At 46.3% G+C, this 12147-nt stretch overlaps 1 protein-coding gene across 2 annotated transcripts in view; it reads left to right on the top strand.

The window, feature by feature from the left end:
- The window catches only part of galnt7 (UDP-N-acetyl-alpha-D-galactosamine: polypeptide N-acetylgalactosaminyltransferase 7), a 21332-nt gene extending 9329 nt beyond the window's left edge, over positions 1-12003 (top strand). Inside the window, exons 7-15 of one of the 2 annotated variants that reach the window (XM_034094898.2) lie at positions 102-284; positions 4722-4839; positions 6308-6430; positions 7565-7680; positions 8664-8766; positions 8962-9060; positions 9339-9467; positions 9715-9745; positions 10491-12003. In XM_034094898.2, the coding sequence (XP_033950789.1) occupies positions 102-284; positions 4722-4839; positions 6308-6430; positions 7565-7680; positions 8664-8766; positions 8962-9060; positions 9339-9467; positions 9715-9745; positions 10491-10597 (1009 nt within the window). In that variant the 3' untranslated portion in view covers positions 10598-12003. The remainder of the gene's footprint in view (positions 1-101; positions 285-4721; positions 4840-6307; positions 6431-7564; positions 7681-8663; positions 8767-8961; positions 9061-9338; positions 9468-9714; positions 9746-10490) is intronic. The other variant, XM_034094907.2, reaches the window with a different exon arrangement.
- Positions 12004-12147: the final 144 nt, after the last annotated feature.

Here is a 12147-nt window from a genome sequence, read left to right as displayed (position 1 = left end):
TCTGTGCGTCTTTGCCTGTTTTTCTTTCCTTCATGTACACCATCCCTACACCTCTTCCCCCCATGTGTCTTGAATGCATGGCCCCATCCCCCCTCTGTCAGAACGGTGTCTACGGTGCCTCTGATCGACTCTATCAACGGCCAGAGTTACACCATGGAGACGCAGGGTGGAGGAGATGAGGACGGCTTCGCTAGGGGAGCCTGGGATTGGAGCATGCTCTGGAAGAGAGTTCCTCTGGGAGACAAAGAAAAAAAACTGAGAAAAACTCGGACTGAGCCATATAGGTACAGAAACCAACCCTCCTGACTCATCTGGACAAGTAACCTTCACTACTTAGTTTATTGTATTTAACAAGAGCAGTAAAACACAGAAAGCAACTCAAAAATGAACCTGAAAAACAGAAACATGTATGCAGGGTGGAAAGGTAATCAGTTAATAGTTAATACAAACTCTTCAGATCTCTAAAATATGTAACACTTTTATACATCACATTATTTAGTTCACCCATACTGCATATTACAACTAACCAACTAAGTGTGCGACTCCCCTGATGGGAGGAGCTCACTCCTGTCCTGTCTCGTGTCTGCGTGTGGGCCTCAAGCTTTCTCACATTGGGAGTGACTGGGCCCTGTGTGCTTCCTCCAGACGGGCCTGACTCGTACGTCTTCTTCTCTTCGTCCAATGTGTTTCCATTGGTCCTGTTTAGCCAATCATTTCCCCCTTTTTTAGGCCCAAGTCAGTGAATCTACCTTTTTTCTCTTTGTCTACTTGACTCCAGGGACTTTAACGGGATATGACACCATGAGCCCGCCTTAAGTGAGATTGTTAAACCTGAACTTAGAAGTCACGATGAGTTTGTCATTTTGTTTGGTCTTCACGGGAACTTCTGGTGTGGATCGGGTTCGGACGGGGGCACCATCACCCCCACTTTCCTCCAATGTCCATTCGTCTCGTCTCATTGTCAGTCTTTTCTCTCCACTTTCCTTCTACTCATATCTTATTGTGCTTAGACTTTGTTTCTTTGTCAGTCTGATCTTATGTTCTATGTTGTTGTTGATGTTGTTATTATTAATACAGTATCTGAGGTTACCTACTGTAACCCAGCTTCTATGAGTAATGGCTTCGCCCTCTAAGGCTATCGCTATTGGGTTATCCCTCTGCGCCCCCGCGCAGCACTGAAACACTTGTAGTCCACGCCCACCCGCTAGGTGGGCCCCACCCTCGGGCCTCCTTCCGGTATAAGTAGGAAGGTGGCCCGGCAATCTGCTCCCATACAATATAACTTTTCTTCAGCTACTCGTAGAGCCAGTGGGCCCAGCGCTTAGAGGGCTGCGCCATTACTCATAGAAGCTGGGTTACAGTAGGTAACCTCAGTTGTATTTCGTATATGGCTTCGCCCTCTAAGGCTATCGCTGTTGGGTTAAGGGCGAAGCATGATGTAGTCTGCGCCCCACTGGGTCCGCCCGGCACTAGAAGCACAGACACACCCTCAATACCACCCCCTGCCTGTTGTGCCATGCGTAATGGCGCATCACCGTCCCTGGAACATAGCAAAACATGCCTGTCTTCCCGACGGGGTGAAGGCTGGGAACAATACATACCGGCCGCTGTGAGAAAGTAGAGACGAAGGTCCCACCTTGTCCTTCGATCTTAGAGGGGGAACAGCCGCTCTCTGCGTGCCAGACAGGGAGGAGAGCGCTCAGCTGGATCCCTGACGTCACTCACTCTGATCAGGCACTCCGTACAAAGTGTGTCAGAGGAAAAGGAACATCCCTCTCATACGAGGGGAAAAGGGCCGCTCTCTGTGTGCCGAGGAGGAGAGAGGCGCACAGCTGGCTCCCTGACGTCACTCACTCCGACAGGACACCCAGTACAGGGTGTGTCAGAGAGGATCAAATAAAAATGAATACATGAACAGGGGGAAAACCCAGATGCAGCAGTGCAAATATCTTCCACTGACATTCCTCCGTGCAAGGCCGTGGAGGAGGAATTCCTCTGGAGTGCGCATTAATGTTCCCCGGGGGCTCCACCCCAGAGGAGACATATGCCTGCGACACAGCCTCACACAGCCAGTGTGACAGCTGTTGTGCAGACAGAGGTTGCCCGATCGAGCGCTCTCTATAGTGCACAAACAGGCGCTGAGAACGGCGCCAGGCTGAACTGCCGTCTCCTTGGATCCGGAGAGCTGACGGAGCCACCGAGAGAGCAGACAAATCACTCACCCAAAAGTAGTACTACTTTGGCTGAACACAGTTTAAGGTTCTGATCCGGTTCAAATGGGGCTTTGCTTTAGTGCGCGTAACACCCAAGCCAATTCCCACTGAGGCGCCAGTGTGCGTGACACCGGTCTGAGTCTCCGTACTCCTCGCATAACACGGCTGCTGCGTTCTGCGAGCCCCTCGGTTAAATTCGCCGGGAATACACATTGCTCTGATGGAGAGCAACGTGTGTGCGCGCCCAGAACAGCAGCCGCCTGGCTGCGTTCAGAAGCTGCGCAGATCGTACTCCTCCCTGGCGATTGAGGTAGGCTGCTTCCATAGCCGTGGCCTGTTGTCTGTGCACTTTTAGGCAAAAGGGCTGCGAGGGAGTTTCCACACGTTGCATTTCACTCCGTCTCTCATCATGAGGCGCGTACACGCCCAGAGGATGAGAGGTGTGTGCATGCTGTCCACACGAGGCGTTATAACGGTGCTCGTGGATTTATTATGACCGTGTGTAGGAGGCGTGTCTGGGACAGAGGAATGCCGCGAGCTCTGCAGTTTATAAACCAATAGTTTAAAACAGCGGCTTCTGCAGCGAATGAACCACCTCTGGTGTGTCCCCCTGTTGGAAGAGACCCCGGGGGATCATCACGTGACCAGCTGACGCCAACACCGAGCAGCTGCGTCACGGAGAGGGCTGTGTGGGTTGTGACATGCTTGAGGAGAGCTGTCAGTTCCTCCACTCGCTGCCGCAAGAGCCGCGCTCTGCTGGCTGAGTTTATCTTCTTCCAATTCATTATGAAACCCAGGCTTTGACAGATGCGATACGAGATGTATCGTCTGTAAAGCGACTTCCTCCCTGGAGCGAGCCAGCAAATAGCAGGTCGTCCAGAGGAAACCACACTCTCATCCCTCCTCTGTGTAGTGGCTCCAGCCTTCTCTACACAAAAATGGGAGGAGCCAGGAAATATCCGACGGCAGACGATTGTCTGGTCTGATATTCCCTGAAATGAGAAACGCAGGAATTTCCTGTGTTTCGGGATGAGGGGTACGTGGAAGTATGCATCCTTCAGGTGGAAGTATGCATCCTTCAGGTGGAAGTGAACCAGTCGTCCTGGTGAACACATTCCAGCACCTGTTTGATCGTCAGCATGTGGAATACTGACAGATGGAGGATGTCTCATTGCCCCAGTCTTTTTCGGGATTAGAAAAATAACGGGAGTGAAAACCCCTGATTTTCCTCCCTTTGAGGAACCCTGGAGATATCCTCTTTCAACAGGAGTTCCAGCGGCTCGGATTGGAGCGCAAGACATAGCTTCTGGGAGGACAGGAGTGTTTCCTGTATCCCATTGAACTGTGGGGGGGAGAGGCGAACTGCAGGACGTATCCTCTGCTGATCAGCCTGCTCATCCATCTGTCCATCAGACCCGCGCGCTGCCACTCTGAGAAAAACTCTGAGAGCGGGCGCACGTGCTCGAGATGTGTTTTTGGTCGTCATGGTGACGAGCCACGCCAGAGCCACGCCAGAGCCACGCCAGAGCCCCTGCCGCCGCTGCCCGTGAGGCAACCCAAGGCGGGGGCCTCCACACGCTGCGTCTCACTCCGACTCTCATCATGAGGCGCGTACACGCTCAGGGGATGGATGGAGGTGTGCGCAGTGCTGCCCACATGAGGCGTTATAACGGCGCTCATGGGTTTATTATGACCGTGTGTAGGAGGCGTATCTCGGACAGAGAAATCCTGCAAGCTCTGCAGGTTATTAACCGAAGTTAAAACCGGCAGGCTTCTGCAGCGAGCCCTGCTGTCTACTTAATCAACAGTTTAGTGGCAGACGCGAAAGGGCTGCGAGGAAGCCTCCACACGCTGCGATTCACTCCGGCTGTCATCATGAGGCGTGTACACGCTCAGGGGATGAGTGGAGGTGTACGCAGTGTTGTCCACATGAGGCGTTAAAACGGCGCTCATGGGTTATTATGCCGTACTACTTAATCAACAGATTAGTGGCAGCCGGCTTAATTACCGGCTCTGCGTCCTCGGAGGCTCTCGCGGAGCAGACCAGGAGCGGGGGAGCCTCCCTCCCCTTTGACTCGCCGCCGGGAGACCCTGTCTCTGGGGTGGCGTGGGACCGGAGACGTGGGACGGAGCCCCTGCAGCCGCACCCATACCGTTTCCCGTCAGTGCTCCTTCCTCTCGCCCGTTCTCATGGGAACAGTTTTGTATTTGTTGTATTCACATGTACTGTACAGGGCTGTATATGAACAGCACATTCTGCTTCTGCACACAGAACACACAGCGAGCTGATCGGGAGGAGAGTTTTCTCTGAATTTGACAAAAACTTGGATTATAATGGCTGACCTTTATTTAAGGAAAATGTAGATGCCAATGTTAAGAGATAATTCAGCATTTTAAAGTGTGATATAGAATAAAGAAATAGAAGCTTTCATTATGTGATGTTCAGTGTGAAAGATTCACAGTTTGAGCATGTCTGTTTCTGGGTGTGTGTCTGTTTTGAACCTGCAGGTCTCCAGCCATGGCGGGGGGGCTCTTTGCTATAGAGAGAGACTTCTTCTTTGAGCTGGGTCTGTATGACCCAGGGCTTCAGATATGGGGAGGAGAGAATTTTGAAATATCATACAAGGTAGATATTGAAGAGAGCCGTGTATACACACAGAGCGCGGATAAATGACTACACACACACACACACACACACACACACACACACACACACACACACACACACACACACACACACACACACACACACACACACACACACACACACACACACACACACACACACACACACACACACACACACACACACACACACACACACACACATATACACACATACATACATACATACATACATACATATGCATGCATACATACATACATACATACATACCAGAGATGGAGCACTCGAGTCGGACTCGAGTGCCGATGTTCGTGACTCGACTCGGACTCGTGTGCTGATTGACGCGACTCGTGAATTATCGCGTACGCTGACTTGGACTCGGACTCTTGAATTTTCCCCTCCAGATGACTCGGACTCGACTTGTACATTGACCTCCGACTTCGACTCGGACTCGAGCAAGTTTTCTCTGGAGTCTGATGTCCTCTGTCATGGCGTGTGCGCCTGCGAGGCGAGTTCACGTACTGGGCCCCGCTATTCCAGTCTAGAGATGTCTAGAGACACACCCCGCATCGTGCTGTATGCTTTCACACATTCTGCTTCCACATGGGAAAAGAGCAAAATGCTCGTTATGTGGAAACAATATAGAAGAGAAGGCTCCGTAACACATTACTCTAAGGATCGAGTTCAGACATATAGGCTGTCTTTAACACTATCATCAGAGTAACGTGATCTAATCAATAAATAAAGATTCAGCCGATGAAAGCACATACTTAACATGCAGAATGACGTCATTTTGCATGCTAAGTAGCCATGTGCTTTCTGGGGCTCAAACTTTATCAGTAAACTGATTTAACCGGCAAAAGTTCCTTCAAAATAAGAGTCCCGATCTTATTACTATCAAAATAAAAGGACAAAACGAAAACTTTACCATAGGAAAATATTGGCATACAAATATAATCACTTCTCTAAAAGGCAACTCATTTTAAATATAGTTTATTTATATATATATAATAATAATAATATTAGTAATAAGCTTTATATCTGTATAGCACCTATTACAAGAATTGAAGCCAAACTGGCTTCACAGCAGTTCAATAGACAGATTAGTATAACATGACAGGATGAAAGCAATGTAGAGGAGCAGCTACATTTCAACACATATATCCACGAAGATGAATACATGAAGACTTGTGACTCGGACTTGACTTGGACTCTTCTTAGGTGACTCGGACTTGAACTCGGACTCGAACACAGGTAATGATGACTCGACTCGGACACTCCTAGGGTGACTCGGACTTGGACTCGGACTCGAAGAGTGGTGACTCGAGAGTGACTTGGACTCGTGAATTGGTGACTTGACTACAACACTGATACAAGATATATACACACACACACACACACACACACACACGCATACATACACATACATGGGGATGTTTTTTTTAATTATATTGTCTTTTTTTTGTAGATCTGGCAGTGTGGTGGCAAGCTGCTGTTTGTACCCTGCTCTCGTGTCGGCCATATCTACAGACTTCCGGGTTGGCAAGGCAACCCTCCCCCTGCACATGTCGGATCCTCACCTACTCTGAAGGTAGTGGCTCACGCTTTGAAACTCAGTACACACAGAGAAAGAGATATGCACTTGTCTTTTTTTAAATTCATAAATCTGTGTAAGCGTCACGCTTCATCTTAACTACCACAGTTGGCCACAAAATGAATGCAGGCTCGCACTTTAATTACCTGTTTGCATATGACCACTACCTGTACCGGCACCACTTGTGCTTCAATCTGTCAATCAATACATATCAATAGGGTTATTGGTAAATGAGTTTACGGCGCTCCTATCTTTCCAGACAGATTCACAGTACTGGATAAATGGTAAAGATCATACATGGTAAACTAAATGATGCCTTCACTGTAAAATGTATCACACATGTACCTACAGTATTTATTTCAGTCAGACAACTCACGTGTTCTTAATATGTTGATTATAAGCAGCATATAGTTTGCGTTTGGCGTCTAGGCTCGGGCCTCATCACTCCACAGATTTACAAAGAACATTGAGTGATGATTAGATAACTACATATTTTAAATATGTTTGTAGACTGCAGTAAAATAACACAACGGATGTAACTGGACATCAACCCAAATAAACTATTATTATGGCATTTTCTTGCAGTTTTTTGTGACAAATGCATTTAGCTTTTTGCATATGCAGGGTTTATTCATCTGGACCAAGGCGTGCAGTTTTAGATCCGGCATGTCAGCTGTTCCCTTGCTGTATAAAATAAGGTTTAATTAGAGCTATCAAATAGAATTACTTGGCACAGCAAATAAATAAGCATTATACTAAATGTGGCGGCTCAATTTCCAGTTCAGTTTGAGTCGCTGAGAGGCTAAGCTTGGCGACAAACTGTGACGCGTTTTGGAAGAGAAAGTCCACACTGAAGCAAGATAGTTGTAGGATATTTAATAAACCAAATCAAAACATAGTAACTATGGACAAAACGGTCAACAGAAAAAATGACTGCACAAGCTCACCCTCTGTCATCCCACTCGACATGAAACAGGTGACTTATATACACAAACCACACCCATGTGACAATTACCAGAAGTACTCGACAAACAAATAATAATAATATTACAATGAACTTGGGCTAAGTAGCATTATGGCACCTACACTAAAGCTCACAATGTAAAACTATTTTTCACACCATGTGCACAGAACTATGTTCGTGTGGTGGAGGTGTGGTGGGACGAATATAAGGACTACTTCTACGCCAGCCGTCCTGAAACCCTCACTCTAGCCTACGGAGACATCAGTGAGCTGAAACGCTTCAGGTAGAACAGACACACGACACAATATGCATACTTTGTATTGATGTCTGATAGATGTTGTCTGTTTCTGACTTGATCACACTTTCCATTAACTCTTAGAAATGCCCAGTCTCCCAGCTCAAAGCCCCTGTACACTATCTGATTAATGGCCAGTCAAATGTTAATATTCTAGAGATCATAATGAAAGAAAAGTCTACCCACGGAGAAGAGGAGACTGGAGCAGTAGCCTTTCAGTGTGCATACAGACGAACGCTTCAACACCACCGTTCCTTCATCAGAGTCAAAAGACAAACAAAGATGTAGTGAACCTAGAACAGGTGCACACATAACATCGGATAGTTTGTTGGACACAAGGTCAAATCTACTGGAAGATGGATCTGAGCTGAGAGGCAGGAAGATGTTCAGAGAACCCAGCCCACTCGAGATCTTCCTTTTCAGAGTGGATCAGAGAGAGGACACTTTGATGTTTTCATAAACAGTTATTGCACAAACCCTGAAGTTGTTGCAACAGAGTCTTTAGACCCAACCGTCACATAGAATGTCCCAAACGTTGTTCTATTGCACAGTATATAGGCACCTTATCAGATCAGATGTGTGTTCACAGACACAGGTGCTTATAGTTTTAGCATAGTTCAGGCGTTATGCATTTCATTAGCCGTCTCAAGCCTTTGCTTTAGTTCTAGACATGCTTTAGAGTGAAAGCAGTGGAAGGGACCTGAACGCATCCTGCATGTATAACTTCCTTTATTCTTAGAAACGCCTATGAAATGAAGATATTATTATCTAGTAGCACTTGAGATGTTTGGCTCTATGAAGCCTGATGTACTTTATGATTCTGTTTTCTTCAAGTTTGTATCTTGTTGGTCGAACGCACTTATTGTACGTCGCTTTGGATGAAAGCGTCAGCTAAATGCAAAGTGATGTAATGTCTAAGTGAAGCATTACGTTTTGGCTGTGAATGAATTGTTTGCTGTTTTGTTGAACAGGGAGGATCATCGATGCAAGAGCTTCAAGTGGTTCATGGAGGAAATAGCATATGACATTCCAATGCACTACCCTCTGCCTCCTAAAAATGTAGAATGGGGAGAGGTAGGCACCCACACACACACACACACACACACACACACACACACACACACACACACACACACACACACACACACACACACACACACACACACACACACACACACACACACACACACACCCACTCAAGCAGCTTGTTCTGTTTCCACTTCTTGCTTGGATGTCACATGTGTATCACCTTGTGTCGTGTGTACCTAGATTCGAGGCTATGAGACGAGTTACTGTATTGACAGTATGGGACACACCAATGGAGGCAATGTGGAAATAGGGCCATGCCACAGAATGGGTGGAAACCAGGTACACACACACACACACACACACACACACACACACACACACACACACACACACACACTGCCTCATGTGCTGTGTCTCCTGTAGCTCTGTTCAGTTGGAGTTGGTCTTGGTTTGGTTTGTTATGAATAGCTTGTTTGCAGAGCATGTAGTAACATGTTGTATCGTTGAGACCACTGGAATCCTTGTCCCTCAGGAAAGGATACAAGGGTACAAGGATAGTTGGTTTTCATTGATCAACGGAACACATTTACTGTGTCTTTCACTTTGTGTTTGTGTAGTTGTTCCGTGTCAACGAAGCCGACCAGCTGATGCAGTATGACCAATGCCTAACGAGAGGAAGTGATAACACAGCTGTCATCATCACACACTGTGATCAGAAGCAGCACACTGAGTGGAAGTATTTCAAGGTGAGAAACACACACACACACACACACACACACACACACACACACACACACACACACACACACACTCATCATACACACATACATATACAAATACACACACACACACACACACACACACACACACACACACACACACACACACACACACACATACACACACTCATACACACATACATACATATACAAATACACACGCACACAAAGTGGAAATAGTTGAATATAGGACTCACCCTCTCTCTCTCCCCAGGATCTCCATCGGTTCACTCATGTGCCAACAGGTACGAATCTTTAAGTGTTCATACATTTTCCACACAGTAATGCATCTTCATCACTGTATAAATCAGCACCAGTTCAAAGGGGATTGAGTGCACAGCGCTTTGGAGAGGAGAGAACGATGCTTTTTTCTTGGTCCATCACCATTTCTGTCAGCAGGTTAATTTCAGGTGCCGCTCACAACAATGTGTCAAGTTGTTCTAGTCATAAATCAGGAACAAAAGCATTGATTTATTTAAACGTAAAGGACTTGTGAAAGAGCATTGACATGGCCACCATATACTTCATCACTATGTTCTAGTCTGTTCAACAGATCTTTCACAGGCATTCGTCTGCTTTACCTCCGATTGGCTGTGATGGAAACGCAGCACCTGAGTTGCTCATTATGATGCCTTCTCAGTGCGATGCTACGTGGCGTGTTGCACACGTGTTACCTAGCAATGGTAAAAGCACTCATTTTAGTTATCAGTGACCCTCGTGGTTGGATCTGTTTGAACCTTTCACCTGTCGAAGGACAAAGCATCGCAGGTGAAGTATTACAAACAAGCCTCTGAGCCACCACCTCAGGAACAACATCGCTGTGGCCCTGGATTAGATGAACTCAAATGTTCTCAAGTGTCGCATCACTAATCAGATCCATATTGGAGTGCAAACCCTCGTCCCATTGGGTTTCATTTCAGGGATTCATATGGGAGGGTGGCTTCTAATCCCATCAAACACTAAGCTTAACCTTCGTCTTTTCTCTCACAGGGAAATGTCTGGACCGCTCCGACCTGCTCCACAAAGTCTTCATATCAGACTGTGACAACAGTAAAACCACTCAGAAATGGGAGATGAATAACATAGTGGCTGTCTGAACACTACTGGCACAAGGAGAACCACTGAGAAACACATCCGGACTCATCGTTTACAGATAAAGCCAGCAGATACTGTCCTTTGCAGAAATCATGTTTTTGATTTGAGCCAGTCGGTGTCAGTGCTTCTCAATGAAAGAGACTGAGTTTTGACTTTTAACAGCTTCAACCCAAAACGGTTGGTTGAAACTGTTGCTCCATAAGCTCATGCATAACGCAGACAATCCAGGTGGCAGAAGTACAACTGGAACCCTGCTCTGTCTCTCTGTCCTTCATACTGTGGGGTTTCACTCGTTCTTTCTGTTCTTTTGGTCTTTGGCTCTCAGGTCTTTTCTAAACCACTACATTGATTCAAGAAATCAACATCTACCCTGACTATTGAACAGTCATGCTCTTATTAGACCTTCCAATCAACTGTTAGCTCACCTACCAAAGAGTCTTTTTTATTGGTGGAGGATTCATCAGTGCTGGGTGGTGTCATGAATGTTTACGTTTCGGGTTGTTTTGTGTATTTAAACAACATGTAAGGACGACCATCTGTAACTATTCTTCTGCTTGGCCCTGTTCAGCCATCTCTTTCAAATAAGCCCATCGGCAATTTCACCATGTCAGTGAAAATACAGCAACCTTCCTCCAGGGAAGGTTGACCCGAACCCGAACCCAGAGATGGAAGACACGTGCTGAACACGCTGACACTAACCTGTGTTAATGTTAAATTGTTTTTGCTTGTTCTTCACATTTGCACTCCAGAGGGTTTTTTCATTGGGCCATTCTAGCTTGCAACTAATACAGCACTCCAACCGGCTTCATTTATGAATGAATAAGCAGGATTCAATTAAAAAGTTAATATAAAGCAAACTATACAGTGTTTGTTTCCCTCAAGCATCTCAAGGTCCATTGTTAGGGTGCCATGCCTGAAACTTAATTGTATTGGTTGCCTATAACTTATTTTGGTTTCCATTGGCTTCCATCACCGTCCACTCACACTGCGAGGCTTAAGAGGAACCTAAGGAGAACAGTGATCTGACCTGCCTTACTGACCGTCCTGAAGAGAAGATCAGTTGCTGACAAGCTGTCTTTCACCTAGTAACTGTCTGTCTGATCATGAAAGGAGCAATGTGTGGTTTGGGTTGGAAGTGAGAGAAGTGAGACATTGACACAATTACACTTAATGGGGTGGGGGTTCATTATCTTGTTGAAGATAACGTGGGGGCTTTGGTTTGTTTTGCAAGGTAAAGAGGGTTTGGTGAATGGCTGATGGTGTATGCAATGTTTTGTACAATGTAAATAGAAATCATAATTGCATTTTGTGAAGGGCCTTGAATGATGTAAATATCTAACTTATAGCAGAAATGTAATCATGTGGGCTGAACAATGGGTGATTGAACAAATAAAAGATCAGATTTTTACTACTGCCACTGATCTCTGTTATTGTCATTTCAGGAAACGTTACTGCACCTTGGTGCGGAGTGGGCTCGTGCTTAATGTAGAAAGTCCTCTAACCCAAGTCATTCGACTTCATGTAATATCACACGGTGCAGAATGCTCCATCG

The sequence above is a fragment of the Pseudochaenichthys georgianus genome, chromosome 1 (genome assembly GCF_902827115.2).
Source record: "Pseudochaenichthys georgianus chromosome 1, fPseGeo1.2, whole genome shotgun sequence".
NCBI classification, from domain to species: Eukaryota; Metazoa; Chordata; class Actinopteri; order Perciformes; family Channichthyidae; genus Pseudochaenichthys; species Pseudochaenichthys georgianus.
The sequence above is the reverse complement of the archived record's forward strand: the minus strand, read 5'-3'. Positions and strand labels throughout refer to the sequence as shown.